Source organism: Chrysochloris asiatica, unplaced genomic scaffold (genome assembly GCF_000296735.1).
Source record: "Chrysochloris asiatica unplaced genomic scaffold, ChrAsi1.0 scaffold00037, whole genome shotgun sequence".
Classification (NCBI taxonomy): domain Eukaryota; kingdom Metazoa; phylum Chordata; class Mammalia; order Afrosoricida; family Chrysochloridae; genus Chrysochloris; species Chrysochloris asiatica.
Genome location: NW_006408555.1, coordinates 17,102,322 through 17,120,188, shown reverse-complemented (window position 1 = coordinate 17,120,188; position 17,867 = coordinate 17,102,322). Strand labels below are relative to the sequence as shown.

Genomic DNA, 17,867 nt, shown 5'->3' with positions numbered 1-17,867 from the left:
CCTACAGCACCACACCAGGACTCTGGTTAAGGTATGTTGTTAAGTGCCCTTGAGTCAGCTCTGACTCACAGTGACCCTGTATATAGGGTTTCTGAGGAATGGCTGGTGAGCTTGAACCGCTGACCTTGCGGTGAAAGGTAAGAATTAAATGAGCATGACATGCATTAGGTGAAAGTCTGCAAGAAAAAATAATAATCCAAGGAACCCAACAAAATATCTCTGCAATTGCTTCAAGTTATAGAGGAAATTAATGAAAATAGAAATTCAATAAGACAAGAACAAAAAGAAAAACCCAGAACTCTCCTGATGAAATTCAGTCAACCAAGACATGAATGAAGAAGTAGAAGGAAAAAGAACTAAAGGAACACTCATTTCCAGGTGATCATGGAACAACTTCTACAGATTTATGAGGGAAATAATGTATAGATGTCTTTCAAGGGTAAAGGTAAGTTTACTCAAACTTGGAATCTAATGAGCACTCTTGAAAAATAAATCATTGAAATCATAGTTAAAAAAAAAAGATGTAAGTGGAGAAACTGTAGAAAAAGGATTAAAAATGACCACAATTTATTTATAATAACACCAAGATTTTGCCCTGCTTAACTGGGAGAATGAGTTTCAATCTGTTGACAGGCAGGAGTCTATGGATGGAGGAGGTTTTGGGGCCTGGCATTTGATTTCAGTTCCATTAGAGATGTCTGTGAGGCACAAGTTAAGATGTGTGGTGGTGGCAGAGTACTGTGGAGTCAGTTCCGACTCACAGTGACTCTGCACAGGGTTTCTGAGGCTGTACACCTTTAGGGGAGCAGAAAGCCTCATTTTTCTCCAGCGGAACCACTGGTAGTTTCGAACTGCTGACCTTGAGGTTAGCAGCCCAACTCGTAACCACTACACTACCAGAGCTCCTTACATGTTGAATAGGCAATTAAATATGAAAGGCTGGAGGTTGGAAGAGAGATCTGGAATAAAGACAAGCATTTGGGAATTACAGGTGTACATATGACATTTAAGGCTTGATATTGGATGAGATTATTCAGAGAGTGAATGAAGAGAAGCGGATCAGCTAATGATCCTTGATTCACTCCAATACTAAGAAATCAAAGAGAAGAGGAAGAACCGATAATAAAAACTGAGGTGCAAAGTCAGGAGAAGGTGACGTCTGGAAAGCAATGTAAAGAAGGGTATCAGGAAATACAAGTGATTAACTGGCTCAAATGTAGCTGCAAGGCCAAAAATAAGATGAGACTTGAGAGTTGTCCACTGCATTGAGAAATGCAGACGTCATGGATGGCTTTGACAAGAGCCAGGTCAAGGGAAGTGTGGTTGAAAGCCTGATTGGAGGATATTTAAGAGAGAGAGTTAGAGAGAAATGGGAACAAGAAGTATAGATAATTTTGCCAAGAGGTTTTACTACAAATAGATCAAAGAAATGGGACAGTAGCTGATTGGGGTGGTGGGCTCAAGATTTTTTTTTTTTTGTTTTGAGAAAAATCTCAGTACATTGTTAATAGTAATAATATAATAGTAAGTGAAAAGCTGATGACTTGGGAGAGGGGAAAATGCTGGAGTTATTCCTTTGAATAAATGAAACGAGATGGGATTAAGGTAACCAGTTGAGTAATCAAGTTTTTTTTTTTTTAATGACATTTGATTGTATTTTGAGTAATAGTTTACATAGCAAGTTAGGTTCTTGTTTGACAATTTGCACACAATTTGATCCATGACATTAGTTCTATTTTCTATATTGTATGAACATTCTCCTTAATTGTGATTTGGACCTTCCATTTCCAGGACTCTAGTTTCCCTGCCTGCTTCACTTCTCATCTTTGCTTTGGATAAATATTGACCTCTTGGACTCCTACTGTTATTACCTTATTTAGTAGAGCACCAATCTAAATGGAGAAAAGATTGACGTTGTCAAAGACTTCATTTTGCTTGGACACACAATCAACACTCCTGCAAGCAGCAGCCAAGAAATCAAACGACGTATTGCACTTGGCAAATCTATTGCACTAGATTTCTTTAAACTGTTTAAGAGCAAAGATGTCAGTTTGAATTAATGTGCAGTTAATGTTCACCTGACCCAAGTCATGATACTTTCAATCACCTGATATGCATGTGAAAGTTGGACAATGACTATGGAAGACTGTAGAAGAACTGATGCATTTGAGTAATGGTATTGGAGAAGAATATTGAAAGTACCATGAACCGCCAGAAGAACAACAAATCTGTGTTGGAAGAGGGGCAGCCAGTATGCTCCTGAGAAGCAAGGATGGTGAGACTTCATCTTTCATATACTGGACATGTTATCAGGAAGGATCAGCCCCTGGAGAAGGACATCATGCTTTGTAAAGTAGAGGGTCAGAGACAAAGAGAAAGTCCGCCCAACGAGAAGGATTGGCTCAGTGACAGCAGCAAGAGCCTCAAGGTTGACGATATTGTGAGGATGGTATAGGAACAGGCAGTGCTTCATTCTACATAGGGTCATTATGAGTTGGAACTGACTGGACAGTACCTAACAACCACCACCACCACCAATCTAATACATAATATTTTATTACTTTGTGTGTTGCTTTGACTTTCTGCTAAAAGGTGATCTCAGGGGATAGTTTTTGTTCAAGGTTTGGTGAGCATCTAAGAGTGTTGGTCTCAGGGAGTCCTCTGGTCTCTGTTTGTCCAGTTAGTCTGGTCTTTTGTAAGAATTTGAGTTTGAATCTGCATTTGCCTCCCATTCTAACCGGGATCATGTATTGTGTCCCTTGATCAGATTAGGCAGTAGTGGTTGTCAGGTACCACATAGCTCTGGTCTCCGTGGATAGGTGAGGTTGTGGCTCATGTTGCCTATCAGCTTTGTAGACTTGCTTCTTCTCTGCAATTTTGGTTACCTTCTTACTCTTTTGCTTCTGATGAGTAGAGACCAATAAATGTATCTTAGCTATCAGCTCACAAAATTTTAAGACACCAGATACAATTTACTTCACTAGGCTGCAGAACAGGAACTTGGTGAGCCATATTATGTCAATCCACTAAGTTGTCCCCTAAGACTATGGTCCTAAGCTTTTGAACCTAGAAAACTGATCTTGGAAAGTGTTTGGTTATGTCTGAGGAGTATCTTTAGTTGGGTCTTTAATAACTACATGTGCATGTCCTCACATATCTATATTTACACATATACATACATATAAGTAAAGTATGCTGGTGGCACTATGGCTTAGGTGTTAGACTGCTAACTCCAAGGTTGGCAGTTCAAACCCACCAGCTGCTCCACAGGAGACAGATGAGGATGTCTACACACGTGAAGATTTAGTCTCAGTAACTCTATATGGGGAGTCTTGGTGGAATGTTGTAGGGTAAGCACGGGGCTGCTAACTGTAAGTTCAGTGGTTCAAATCCACCAGTTACTCCTTGGAAATCCTATACAGGGTTGCTGTAAGTCAGAACTGACTCAATGGCACTTACAGCAACAACAACCCAATATAGAATTGCTATGGGTTTAGTTTGGTTTGGGTTTTATATATACAAGTACTCCTCTCTTTCCTTATACATGAATACATTTGTACATGCACATATACACATGCCTATACCCATTCATATGTAATTCTAGACTCATTTTTTGGTTCTTTGTTGGACTTATTTGCCCTTGCAAATATCATCTTTTTGTACACGCATCTTTTTCTTATGACTGCTTCTCAGTGGCATCATTTACCTTGGTCATGCTATGTTTACTACATTCACATTTGCTGCTATTTTCCTGACACCAGTTGTCACAAGTATCTATGATCCAGAGAGTGCTTCTCTGTCTTCTCCTCCCCCTGGTAATCACCAATGAAGACTGATCTTTTTGTCTATGTCTGTGCTTGTCTTCTTATAAGGACCATGCAATATTGGTCCTTGTGTGTTTGACTTAATTCACTAAGCATTAAGCCCTCCAGGTTTACCCATGTTTTATTTCACAGACCCATTTTGTTCTGTTGTCTTGGAATCTGTATTGTGTGTATATACACCTCATTTTGGTTATACATTTATCTGCAGGATTGACTTTTGATAGGACTGTGCAAAAACAGAAGACAGAGTATGTGGGGGCAGATGGACAGAGGGTGGGATTCTCTGGAAGTTCTATTCTGATTGCTTTTCTTTGTAGAGTAAAATAGGAAGCAGTCATTTGCTGAGAGAGAGGATAGAGGAGATGGTGTTAGGGTGTGAGGAGGTATGAAATAGTCTCTAAGGAGAATAGGAATGTGAACATACTAGGGAAATTCTAAATAGCTGCCAGGCAGCATTACAGAAAGTAAAGTAGCACACAGATTTCCAGACTATTAAAAATTTTTTTTTTTCTTCTAGAAACTGGAGTTAACACAGATCTCCCCTTTCCTTCAAGAAAACATAATCTGGCTTTAAAAAATTGTGTGAATTTCTGAGACCCTACCAATTAATTGGACTCCTGGTGTGGTGCTGTGGGTTATACACTGGACTGCAAAGTCGGTTTGAACTACAAGGTTGGTGGTTCAAGCTCATCAGTCACTCCTTGGAAACCCTATACAGGGTCACTATGGGTCAAAACTGGCTCAATGGCACTTAACAACAACAAATTAATTAAAATTCTATCTTGCCCAGAATAATTCCTTCTGGCTCTCTTCTTAAAAGAATACCTAGAGTGTGAGTTGGGACTTTGACTCTTCAATGATTTCTAGCCCAGTCTGGCTCCTGATACAATTTAGTTCAATTCAACAAATATTCATTGAAATTTCTTCTTCTAAGTGCCAGACACCATACCAAGGTATCAGGGATTCACTGACGAATAGGGCAGAGCTGCCCTCTGGAAGTTAAGAGTTTGATGGTAAGGAATAGGTGGCTCAGAATGATAAGTGTTTCAGTGGAAATACATGAAGGTGCTTTTAGCTGATCTTGGGCATATGAATATATCTCTATATGAGTGTATGTTTTGGGGAGAGCTTGTTCAAGGACAAAATAGATTTGCAAGAATAGGCAAATAATCAAGGAGAAGCCTGGAAACAAAATAGTTCCATGTTGAGAAAAGAAGCATTTTCAAGAGGCAAAAATGACAGAGACCAAAGAAATATAACGTATCAATCTGACTGTGGGGCAGAATGTGAAGGGGTGGGGGGCAGTGAGGTAATGAAGGGAACTGGGGAGATGTGGTTGGAGTAGTCAATGGAACTTAGATTATAAACTGTGACTTCATGGCAGTGAATTTGGCTTTGGGTTCTGGCCTGCTTTTGTACATGAAGTTTTAGTAGCAACACAGCCACACCCACCTGACTGCTTTTGAGCTACATACGACATCAGCGTCGAGTAGTTGTGACAGAGGTCTTATGGCTCATAAAACCAAAATATTTACAGAAAATATTTGTCAACCCCATTCTAGAGGAAAGATGGGAAGGTTTGAGAGGAAGGATAACCTTGAAGAAAATCCCAAATTCTTAGCTTGTTTCCTTTCCTGCAAAATAAGGACACTGCTCATTAAATCATTCTTTCATTTAATAAACATTTATTGATTGCTTACTGTGTGCCAGAAGCTGGGAGTACAGAGATCAATATGATCTAGCCTTGTCCTTTCAAAGCCCACAGTCTAGTAGCAGAGATAAATGGATAAACAAATAGTAGGAATGCTTCGAGATAAATTCTGGGTGCTTGTATTGGGGATGAAAGCAAAGGTCTTACCAGGTCTGGATGCGGCTGAGAAGGCACCACAGAAAAACAACAGAACAGTTGAGTCCCAAGCAATGTACGTCCAGTGCAGTCACCATTGTTCCTAGGTGGAGGCTTGCATGTGGCTAGGATACTGAATAAGTTAAGTTTCAGTGTAGTTTCTGGACTAAGATAGACTGGGATGGAAGGCTTAGCCAGCTACTTCTGAAAACCAGCCAATGAAAACTCAATGGATCCCAACGGTTCGACCTGGGCCAGGGGAGTCTCGAAGGCAAGTCAGAGAATCAGCAACAGAGTCATCAGCAAGTGGGGCTGCTGTAGTTGAGAAAGAAATCTCCAGGGGTTATCGAAAGAGACAGACTCCCTTTCTATAAATTTGTTTGTATCCTCAGCCAGGTTTTCACATTCTTACTACCTCTGCATCAACAGGCATGACACACAGTTGTTTGTTGTTGTTGTTTTTAACATTACATAAATGGCAAAGCAGTGCAAACTTATGTTTTTGAAATGCATCCATGTTGATTCATAGGTCCATTTATTTTACAGCTGGTCGTCTTTTTACTCTTTAAAATCTGCCCAAATTATTGGAGACAGAAAAGCAGATACACCTGATCACTTCACAGTGGCTGACAGAAAATCATCTGGCCTCAATTGACTGCCCCCCATTTTTCTCCTTAGCGTCATTCCTTCTTTTTCTCTCCTGCTCTATTACAGATTCTGAAAAGAAAAAGCAATAGCATAAGAGGAGAGACAGCAAAGAAGGTCTGAAGTAATGTCTTTATCTTCCAGAAAAGCATAGACAGTTCTTTAGGAACAACTAACATTGATGAGATGCTGGCTAGGTGCATGAGTCCCTGGGTGGTACAGTTAGTGCACTTGGTTGCTAACTGAGAGGTTGGAGGTTCTAGTCTACCCAGAGGAGCCTCAGAAGAAAGGCCTTACAATTTACTTTAGAAAAAATCAGCCATTGAAAACGCTATGGAGATCAGCTCTACTCTGATAGATACTGGATCTGTGAATCAGAGTTGACAGGGTAACTGGTTGGTTTTGGGGGCTAAATGCAAGAACCCATGCTAAGCACTTTGCATTCATCTGGTGATCCCACTGCCCAAGGACACATAGCTAGTAGGTGGAGACTTTAACAAAAACTGTCAGAAGCCAGAGTCCAAGTGCTTAACCATTCAAACGAATACTGACCCAATATTCAACACTGTCAGATGAGCTATTCACAGTGGTTTAGCCCCCAGAACTGGGGCTTTAACAACTTTTGGTATTGCTTTCACTTCTAAATTGTCATAATGATTATTAGCAATAAAAATAGAGACTTGAAAATTCACAAGGTTGAACTGTTATTTTAGTTTTCTCACCTGAATTTCAGTCAACCATTGAGTTCCAGCTCCCTCCTGGATACTTCCCCTTGCTTATTCTACGAACTTCCCTAACTTTGTGAGAATCGTAGTTATTTCTTTCCCTTGTGATCATTTCCTGTTGCAGCAAATTCTCATACCTCTCTGGCTTCCATGGCCCTCTATATCCTGACTCTTCACTACCAATACATCATCTTCAATCTTATTAAAATTACTTTTTTTTTTTTTTTTGCAATCTATATCACCCTTCCTCTTGCCTGTTTTTTCAACATAGTTATTTTCTTGAGTGAAGCTGGTACTCCTCTCCTCCCCAAATAATAGCAAAATTTTAAGATGAAAACTAAAGTTCCATTTACCCTATTTCTTCCCCACCTTCTTCTTACTAAAGTCCCCTTCTTTAGAGTCTGTATTTGGTTCCCAGGGTTGCTGTAACAAAATACCACAAACTGGGTGGCAGCCCATGGCATATTCAGCATTCCTTACCAGTTCTTCTCCAGTCTTCCATATTCATTGTTCAACTTTTGCATGAATATGAAGTGATTGAAAATACCATGACTTGGGTGACGCATACTTTAATCCTCGAAGTGACATCATTGCTTTTAAACACTTTTGTATGGGAAAAATGCTGAATGGTAAACATCTTTGTCCCCTTCAGGGACTGAGATGAGTCCAGAGACAAGTCCAGTATCTTGTTGTTGTTACTGGTAAGTGCTGTTGAGTTGCTTCCGACTCTTAACAACTCTGTATAGGGATTCCAAGGAGTGACTGGTGGATTTGAACCATCAACCTTGTGGTTAGCAGCCCAGTTAGCTTATCCTACAGTGCCACACCAGGACTCCATCTAGTACCATATTGACACTTAAAAAGAAACAATTAGCATGTGGACTCCCCCTATTATGTAACCAAGTATGTTATATACGCTGACACACAGTTACTTTTGTCTTTTCTATCTATAAAGTGGTGCTGTAGGATAAACACTGGACCACAGGTCGACTTGAACTGTAAGGCTGGTGGTTCAAATCCACCAGCCACTTCTCAGAAACCCTACACAGGGTCACTCACTATAAGTCAGAACGGACTCAACGGCACTAAATAACAACTATAAAAACTACACCTTATCTCTACTCAGTGGTGAGAAATTGAGTGTGCTCTGCTCTCATGTCACCTGACAGCCGTCTCTTCTGTAAGTGCACCCCAATAAACGTATTCACTCTGGACATTTTAGGGACAGTTTTTAGTCTCTCAGTGCCAAGCTATTCAGATGGCCACTTTTATTATTCAATTCCAGGATTTTCTCATATCATACTTTAAAGAGTTCTTTTGCAGCATATTTGCCCAATGCAATGCATCATTTGATTTCTTGACTGCTGTTTTCATGGGTGATGATTGTGGATCCAACAAAAATGAAACTCTTGACAAGTTCAATCTTTTCTCTATTTATCATGATGTCTATAGGTCCAGTTGTGAAGATTTTTGTTTTCCTTACACTGAGTTGTAATCCATACTGAAGGTTGTTGTCTTTGATCTTCATCAGTAAGTATTTCAAGTCCTCTTTGCTTCCAGTAAGCAAGGTTGTGTCAACTATACATCACAGGGTGTTAATGAGTCTTCTTCTAGTCCTCTGTGTTCTATAATCCAGCTACTTGGATTGTTTGCTCTGCATACAGATGGAATAAATATGGTGAAAAGATACACCATATTTATATACCCTGATTGCACACCTATCCTAATTTAAGTCATTCAGTATCTCCTTGTTTGGTTGGAACCACTGCCTCTTGGTCTATGTACAGGTTCTTCATAAGCACAATGAAGTGTTCTGGAATTCCTATTCTTCAGTGTTATCCATAATTTGTTAGGATCCACACAATGGATCACAGCAGTAGATAGCCTTTGTGTAATCAACGAAACATAGGTAAATAACTTTCTGGTACAACAATGACATTCCTTGTTCCACATCATCTCCTGAATGTGTTTTGAATTTCTGGTAGTTCCCTGTGGATGTACTGTTGCAACTGTTTTTAATGCTCCAGCAAAATTTTACTTGCATGTGATATTTATAAGGCTTGATAATTTCTGCATTCTGTTGGATCCCCTTTTTTTGGAACAGGCAAAAATATGGATCTCTTCCAGTCAGTTGGCTCTGTAGCTGTCTTCCAAATTTCTTGGCGCGTAGAACAGTGAGTGCTTCCAACATTGCATTTGTTTGTAGAAACATCTCAATTGCTATTCCATCAATCTCTGCAGTCGTTTTTCAAAAGGAAAATACTGAGTAAATTATTTACTTATGGTTCTTTTTTTCCTTTTAGGTAAAATTTATATATAGGAAGTACTCAAATCTCAAATGTACACAAATGTTGTATTTGATGAGTGTCTGTTGACTTAAACCTCTATCAAGATGCAAAACTTCCTGATCCCGTATGTTACAGAGTAGACCAGAGTAGCAAGGTTTTCTTGGCTATAATCTTTATGGAAGCCAATTGCCAGGTCTTTCTTCTGAGGTAGAGCTGGGTGGGTTTGAACCAACTTTTTGGTTAACAATCAGGTGCAAACCTTTTGTGCTACCCAGTGACCTACATATGCAATCACGAATATATATTTACAAGGAGCTCTGGTAGCATAGTGGATTACCAGCTGGGTTGATAACCTTAAGATCAGCAGTTCAGATCTACCAGCTGCTCCATGGGTGAACGATTAGGGTTTCTGGGGCACTAGGAGTCGGAACAACTATCACCATTATGTATTTATATAGATGGTTCAAACTGCACTTAATTTTCACACAAAACGATTTCTCCTATTTTTAACAAGGAAAACTTTTTCTGTTGATATACATTGTTAAGTGTCATCGAGTGGGTTCCAAGACATAGCGACCCTGTATTATAGGGTTTCCAAGGAGCAGATGGTGAGCTTGAACCACCGACCTTGTGGTTCAAACCGACCTTGCACTCCAGTGCATTAGCCCACAGCACCACACCAGTATGTTTGTTGTTATTAAAGTTGGTTCAGACTCCTAGTGATCCTGTATAAGGCTTCTGAGGAGCAGTGGATGAGTATAAACCGCTGACCTTGAGGTCAGTGCTTATCCTATGGCGAGACACCAGGACTCTAGGGCATTCATTTGTTGTTGTTGTTATGTACTGTGGAGTCGGTTCTGAATCATAGCGACCCTGTACTGGGTTTTCTAGGCTGTATATCTTTATGGGAGCAGAGAGCCTCATCTCTCTCCCGCGGAACAGCTGGTAGTTTCGAACTGCTGACCTTGAGGTTCGCAGCCTGATTCGTAACACTACGCTACCAGAGCTCCTTCCAAGCCATTCATAGTAATTTTAATTATGGATGCACTATAAATTAAGTCCTTTAAAGTGAACAGAGTGTTTCCGTTTTTTGTTATTGCAGAAATGAACATTTTGTCCAAAATGCCGTTTTCTGATTATTTCCTAAGTAAATAGTGGCTCCGTAGCAGTACTACAGGACGGTACCGTTAACCACAAGGTCGGCAGTTCAGTCCCACCAGTCGCTCCTCAGAAACCCTATACAGGGTCGATATAAGTTGGAACTGACTCCACGACACTTAATAACAACATTATTGCCTTCAGAGGCTCAGTTTTATCCAGGCTGGACCTGGAACTAACGAGTACCCAACTGCACTGGAAAACCTCTGAGATCCAGTCAGATAGACAGCCCTCAAAGTTTTGGACCGGTCTGCCCCGCCCCACCTCACCTCGCCACCTTAGCAGGAGGCGGAGCCAAAGGACGCCCCGTCTGCGTGCAAGCTTCCGATGCGCTAGCAGCGAGAAGCTGGAAACTTTCGTTTTCTCACTCCAGTTCCAGCAGAGAAACGCAACCTTAAGAACCGAGAACTTGGCGCTGCGAGAACTCCCGGCGTGCTTAACGTCGGCGCACGTGACGCAAGCTCGGCCCACAGGACGCGTGCGCAGTGTGTGTCAGGGAGGCCGCTGTGTTCGAGGTTCAGCTGCGGTGCGGCGGAAAGCTTTGCTTTCGCTCCCGGTGCCGCGTGGGCGTGGTTGGGCAGCTTACCTGCTAGGGGCGCCGCAAACCCTGGGAACCTCCCGTCGTGAAGCAGCCCCAGAGCGGAAGTGAGAGGCCCCCTCGAGTGAGGAGGGTCGGTGGAGTGCGGTGTCCCCAGACCCTGGGGGCCGTGGTGGGCGTGAGCGAAGGTAATCGGGCCTGGGTTCCTACGTGGGCCCTCCTCCGACTTTCCAGTGAGTGGGACGGGCTGAACTAAGTTTTCTTCAGGTCAGGGACTGGTCGCCGCGACGGAACTTGGGACTCACTCCCACCAGATGATGTGAGATATTAGGTACCCGTGGCACAAACCAAGTCTTCCGACACATTAGCCATTATTGTCCCGGTTGCTGGGAGGAGGAGCTGACATAAACACGTCTGAAACTCCTTGTGAGTGAGTGTGAATTGCAGAGCTAACTGTTGATAGTTTTGTGTGAGGGGTTACAGATTCTTCAGGAATTCTCTGAGGCTTTGGGCCGGGAGCTGCAAAACTTCCTACCCGAGTCTGCAAAATAAAAATGGTAATCCTGACCCATTTAATAGAATTATGATGCCACAAAGCCCTGTCGAGTGTTGTTTAAGGAGAGTGAAAAATTTTCAGTACACTTTGTGAACCACATCCTTGGTTTTAATTTTTTTGGTCTTGTTCCAAAGTGCTGACGTGAAGGTGAAGTGCGTTGTTATGACGTATTCATCAGGGAAGTGTAGACCCATAATTCTTGAGTGCTGTGTCCTGACCTCATGGGATGTTAGAAGAGGAAACAAAAGCTCTTCGCCCTGGTGAAGCTTAACATTCTAGTTTGGGGAACACAAGCAATAAACAGCCTATGTAAATAAGTAAGTTACTATGTCACAAGGACAGACGTGCGGAGGAAAGATGAAAACTGGACAAGGGACCTGGGGAATACAAGCTGCCGTTCTAAATAAGCGCATCAGGGTAGGCCTCACCGGGAAGTACGTTTGATTTACAAGAGTTGAAGGAGTTAGCTCTAAAGATATTTGTGGACAAAACCTTGTGGGCAGAAGGACTGACTAGCGCAAAGAATTTTAAGTTGATATGTGCCTGGGTCTTCAGTGAGTTTGCTGGAGCCGAAAGAGCAGGGGTTGGTGGTGGTAAGTGCTGTTGAGTTGGTTCTGACTCAGCGACCCTGTATAGGTTTTCCGAGGAGCGGCTGGTGGGTTTGAACTGCTTATCCTACAGCACCATACTAGGTATAAGTGATGCTGTTAAATGCCGTCTCGTTGGTTCCGATTCAGAGTAACTTTGTATAGGATTTCAGAGGAGCTGCTGGTGAATTTGAACCGCCGACCTTGAGGTTGCTTCAAACCAATCTTGTAGTCCACAGCTTACCCTATGCCACAAGGGGTTGCTGTTAAGTGTCGTTGAGTTGGTTCTCACTCATAGCGACCCTGTATAGGGTTTCCAAGGAGCAGCTCGTGAGTTTGAACCTTCAACCTTGCGGTTTAAAGCGATCTTGCAGTGCGTATCCTACAGCGCCACACCAGGTGTGGATGTTGTTAATTAAGTACCGTGGAGTCGGTTGCAACTCATAGTGACTCTGCACACGGTTTCCTAGGCTGCAAATCTTTACGGGAGCAGAAAGCCTCATCTTTCTCCCGCTGAACAGCTGGTGACCTTGAGGTTAGCAGCCCAATTAACCACTACGCTATCAGGGCTCCTTCCAGGTGTGGCTAGTCGTTGGAAAAGGAGCCCTGGTGGTGCAGTGGTTAAGCACTGGATTGCTAACCAAAAGGTCTGAGGTTTGAACTACCAGGAGTCTGGTAGGTTGGAGATGGGTGAGAGGTGATTATATTGTTGATATTTGATCGTATGAAACATATTATTTAGATAAGTACATGCTCCGTCATGTATTGTGAACCTTTATACTATTCACTATTATTCATAATTTTGATCTGTGTACCATAGCCAAGGAGCTCTGGTAGCATAGTGGTTATGAGTTGGACTGCTGATCTAAAGGTAAGCAGTTCGAAACTGCCAGCTGTTCCACGGGAGAAAGATAAGGCTTTCAGCTCCTGTACAGATTTACAGCCTGGGAAACCGTATGTGACTCCACGGCACACCACCACCACCACAGCTAAAGTATAGTCAGGAGTATTGTGTCTCTTTTAGTTGTTTTGTGAAGGTAACTATTAGCTTAGGTAACACAATTTATATTTTCAGGGTTTTGGCAATTTGTTAAATAGATTACAGTGGCAATTAAAAGACTAAGAAGATTCTTGTTAATATAAGGAGCTTACAAACTAGTAGACAGACTTCTAAATAATGTAAACAATATAAAGGATGAAAATTGTTAAAAGCAATGCAAAATATGAGTAGATTGAAGACATCTGGATATTATTTCATTTCCCATTTTAATCATGAAACATGAGTTTTTTGTGAAATGGTAATTTCACTGTCAGGTTTCTCATGAAAATTTAGATTTTTTTTGGAAAACTGGTTGTGGAATGCATTGAGTATGTTAAATAAAGGTAGAATATGTGAACTGACACATTCATAGATTAACACTGCACTCCTGGTGTGGTGTTGCGGGGTAATGTGCTGGACTGCAAGGTCGGTTTGAACTGCAAGATTGGCGGTTCAAGCTCACCAGCTGCTCCTCGGAAACCCTTTGAGTTGAAACCGACTCAACAGCACTTAACAACAACCGGTACCATGTATTACTCATTGCTGTATCTGCTGGAATGTAGAATGTTTCCAAGTCTTTGCCAATAAGCCGTAACTCCTTTCTCTTATATTTCTCTCGATAGGTGGCAGATTTGTTACCTATGCAGTGTTACAATAGAGACTGTGTAGGGTGACTATCTGAAATTTGTATATTTAGTAATAAGAATATGTCTTCACTTTAAAATTCTGCTTTCAAAATGTGTTAAGTTTTAGTGGCAAGAAGAAATAATGATATTTTATAGCATAAGCATGTTGTTAAGTGAGGTTCCGACTCAGAGATACTGTATAGGGTTTCCAAGGAGGAGCTGCTGGGTTTGATCCACTGACTTTGCAGTTGGCAGTCCAGTGCTTATCCTACAGAGCCATACAAATGTAGGCATGTTGTTGTTGTTAAGTGCTGTCGAGTTGATTCTGACCCATAGCGAACCTGTATAGGGTTTCCAAGGAGCAGCTGGTGAGCTTGAACCACTGACTTTGCAGTTCAGACAACTTTGCAGTCTGACGCATTAGCCCACAGCACCACACCAGGACTCCAATGTAAGCATAGCGCTTAGGAATTCTGTTTGTGGTTGTCTGAGTAGACAAGATGAGACATAAATCTCTAATTTAGTTACATGCTGGTGTAAACCACCATAGGTCAGTTTCAGCATGAAGCTCTCTGAAGGAGGCTAGCCAGTCAGGTAAAGCACAGTATCAGAACGGTGATGAGTGTTAGTTGGCAGCCTAAGCAAGTGCTTGGCACCACCAAAGCACTTAGCTTGCGAGTGAAATCTGCACAGAAGGTGCCTTCAACAGTCCTGGTAGGTGGGTAGGTGGGTGCTGGCAGAGAGACCTGGTCTAGAGAGCCTAGCCCTAGTAAAAGGGGCGCAAAGGAAACTAAAAAAAGTTGAAGGCCTTTGGTTAGAATTTGATGAAAGATCATGTTCTGGGATGAACCTGAGTGTGTGTGTGTGGAACAGTGTGGTGGTGTCGTAGCCATGGGTAGAGGAAAACTGGGGGAGCAGCTAGATGGGTTAATAAGGTAATAAGAACTACTGTGCCTTGATGGGAGTGACAGGGCTCTGTAGGATGAGCACTGGACTTTGAACCACCGGTTCAAAGCAGTTCAAGCTTATCAGCTGCTCCATGGAAGAAGATAAGGCTTTCTGCTACCACCAAGATTTCTAGCCTTGGAAACCCAATATTGGGTCAGTGTGAGGTATAACTGACTTGATAACACTAACAACAACATGTTATATGTTTATCTTTTAAAAATGATAATATCTTCACTTTTTAATGAGAAGAAATAGACTCAGAGATGTAATTTGCCCACGGCCACTTATGAAGCTATAAAAGGCAGAGCTGGAATTTGAGCCCAGGGTTGTTGGATTTAAAAGCCCATAGGGTTTGCCACCAGCATGATTAGGTTTCCTGCCAATTTCAGGTACTAGTAAATTTTATTTGTTTAATCGTGTGTTTTCTTTTCCTAGATTTTAACTTAATTTGAAAATGAGTAAGTTCAAAAAACCACGGGTTCATCAGATAGCAAGTTCTGAGACGTTCAGCCCAGATGTTCTTTCAAACATTTTTGAACTTTTTGCCAAGAACTTTTCTTATGGTAAGCCACTTAACAATGAATGGCAGTTACCAGATCTCAGTGAGGTTTTCACCTGTGACCACACCGAATTCCACTCCTTTCTTGATTTGAAGAACTCATTAAATGAAGTGAAAAACCTACTGAGTGATAAGAAACTTGATGAGTGGCATGAGCACACCGCTTTCACTAATAAAGCTGGAAAAATAATTTCTCATGTGAGAAAATCTGTGAATGCTGAACTGTGTACCCAAGCATGGTGTAAATTTCATGAGATTTTGTGCAGCTTCCCACTTATTCCCCAGGAAGCATTTCAGAATGGAAAACTGAATTCCCTACACCTTTGTGAAGCTCCTGGCGCTTTTATAGCTAGTCTCAATCACTACTTAAAATCCCATCAGTTCCCCTGTGAATGGAGTTGGGTAGCCAATACTCTGAATCCCTACCATGAAGCAAATGACAACCTAATGATGATTATGGATGACCGGCTTATTGCAAATACCTTACACTGGTGGTACTTTGGTCCAGATAACACTGGTGACATCATGACCCTGAAGTATCTGACTGGACTTCAGAACTTTGTAAGCGGCATGGATAGCCTTCACTTGATCACTGCAGATGGGAGTTTTGATTGCCAAGGAAACCCAGGTGAACAAGAAGCTTTAGTCTCTTCTTTGCATTACTGTGAAGTTGTCACTGCTCTGATGATGCTTGGAAATGGTGGCTCTTTTGTTCTGAAGATGTTTACTTTGTTTGAACATTGCTCCATAAATCTGATGTATCTGCTGAATTGTTCCTTTGACCAAGTCCATGTGTTCAAACCTGCTACTAGCAAGGCAGGAAACTCAGAAGTCTATGTGGTATGTCTCCACTATAAGGGAAGAGAGGCTATCCATCCTCTGCTATCTAAGATGATGCTCAATTTTGGGAGTGCAATAACCAGCAAAGCTCTCTTTCCCCATCATGTGATTCCTGAATCTTTTCTTCAAAAGCATCAAGAATGTTGCATGTTCTTTCATAAATACCAGCTCGAGACTATTTCTGAGAACATTCGTCTGTTTAAGTGCATGGAAAAAGAGGAACAGACAAAGTTAAATAATTTAAGAGATTGTGCTGTGCAATATTTTATGCAGAAGTTAAAATTGAAGCCAATTTCCAGAAATAATTGGCTGGTAAAAGGGTCTAATATTGGTTGTAGTACAAATACAAAATGGTTTGGGCAGAGGAGCAGGTATTTTAAAACCTATAATGAAAGGAAGTTGCTAGAAACCCTTTCGTGGAAAGATAAGGTGGCCAAAGGATATTTTAATAGTTGGGCCGAAGAACACGCTGTCTATCATTCTGGGCACAGTTCTCTTTTAGAAGGGACAGGTTCCAATCTTGAATGTCACTTATGGCATATTTTAGAGGGAAAGAGACTGCCAAAGGTAAAGTGTTCTCCTTTCTGCGATGGTGAAATTTTAAAAACTCTTAATGAGGCAATTGAAAAGTCATTAGGAGGGACTTTGAATGTGGATTCCAAGTTTAGGCCAAAGCAGCAGTATTATTGCTCTTGTCATGTTTTTTCCGAAGAACGGATATTTTCGGAATTGTTTAACCTTAGTAAGTGCCTTCTGTATGAGCAGGTTGGAGGACCCAACAACCAAATAAAGTGCCTGCTTGTGGGTTTGCCAAGTCTCCATGATACCAAAATGAATATACCATTAGAAGTTCAATTCCTAGAATCGGCTGAACTCATGACTTTCACCTGCTCATTGCTTCATGATGGAGACCCGAAATACCAGCAGTTATTTTTAGACTGCCTTTTACACTCATTGCAGCAGCTTCATTTAGGAGATGTTTTGATTTTGCCTATCCTTTCATGTTTCACGAGATTTATGGCTGGTTTGATATTTATACTCAACAGCTGCTTTCAGTTCATCACATTCTCTTGCCCCACATCCTCTGAACCTCTGAGGAGTTGTGCAGTCCTGCTGTGTGTTGGCTTTCAGGACCTTCCAAATCCAGTTTTCCAGTACCTGCAGAATGTGACTGAATCGTTGCGCATGTTACTTAACTCTGATGCATCCCAACAGGTTCTACAATTTGTGCCAATGGAGATGCTTCTTAAAGGGCCACTACTTGATTTTTTATGGGATTTGAATGCTGCCATTGCTAAAAGGCATTTACATTTAATTATTCAAGGAGAGAGAGAAGAGATCATAAATGGCCTTCAGCTATGAAACTGAGCATATTCTTTCTGAGATTCTTATAGTTTGTAACATTATTTCATCCCAGTGCTCTATTGATTTAAAACTCTAGCAGTTTTATTTTGAGGAAAGGTTACCTTGCATCATTCAGTGTCTTATCAGTTCTGGAGAACTACCGGCTCTCTGACCTCTGGCATATCCACACCCACAGGCAGAGTTCTTCTATGTGGTGGGATCTATTCAGTGAGGCTATTCAACCTGTAACATGAGGTGGAGGTGTGGGCTTGGGTGAATACACCCATGCTGCACCTGCAACTTGGCTGATCATATTCATAAGTTTAAGATTTACCTTTGTGCCT

General features: G+C 41.5%; 1 protein-coding gene across 1 annotated transcript; it reads left to right on the top strand.

The window, feature by feature from the left end:
- The first annotated feature begins 15,234 nt into the window (after positions 1–15,234).
- On the top strand, positions 15,235–17,541 carry CMTR2 (cap methyltransferase 2). Its single transcript, XM_006860183.1, has one exon. The coding sequence runs from the start codon at positions 15,235–15,237 to the stop codon at positions 17,539–17,541; it is 2,307 nt and encodes a 768-aa protein (XP_006860245.1).
- Positions 17,542–17,867: the final 326 nt, after the last annotated feature.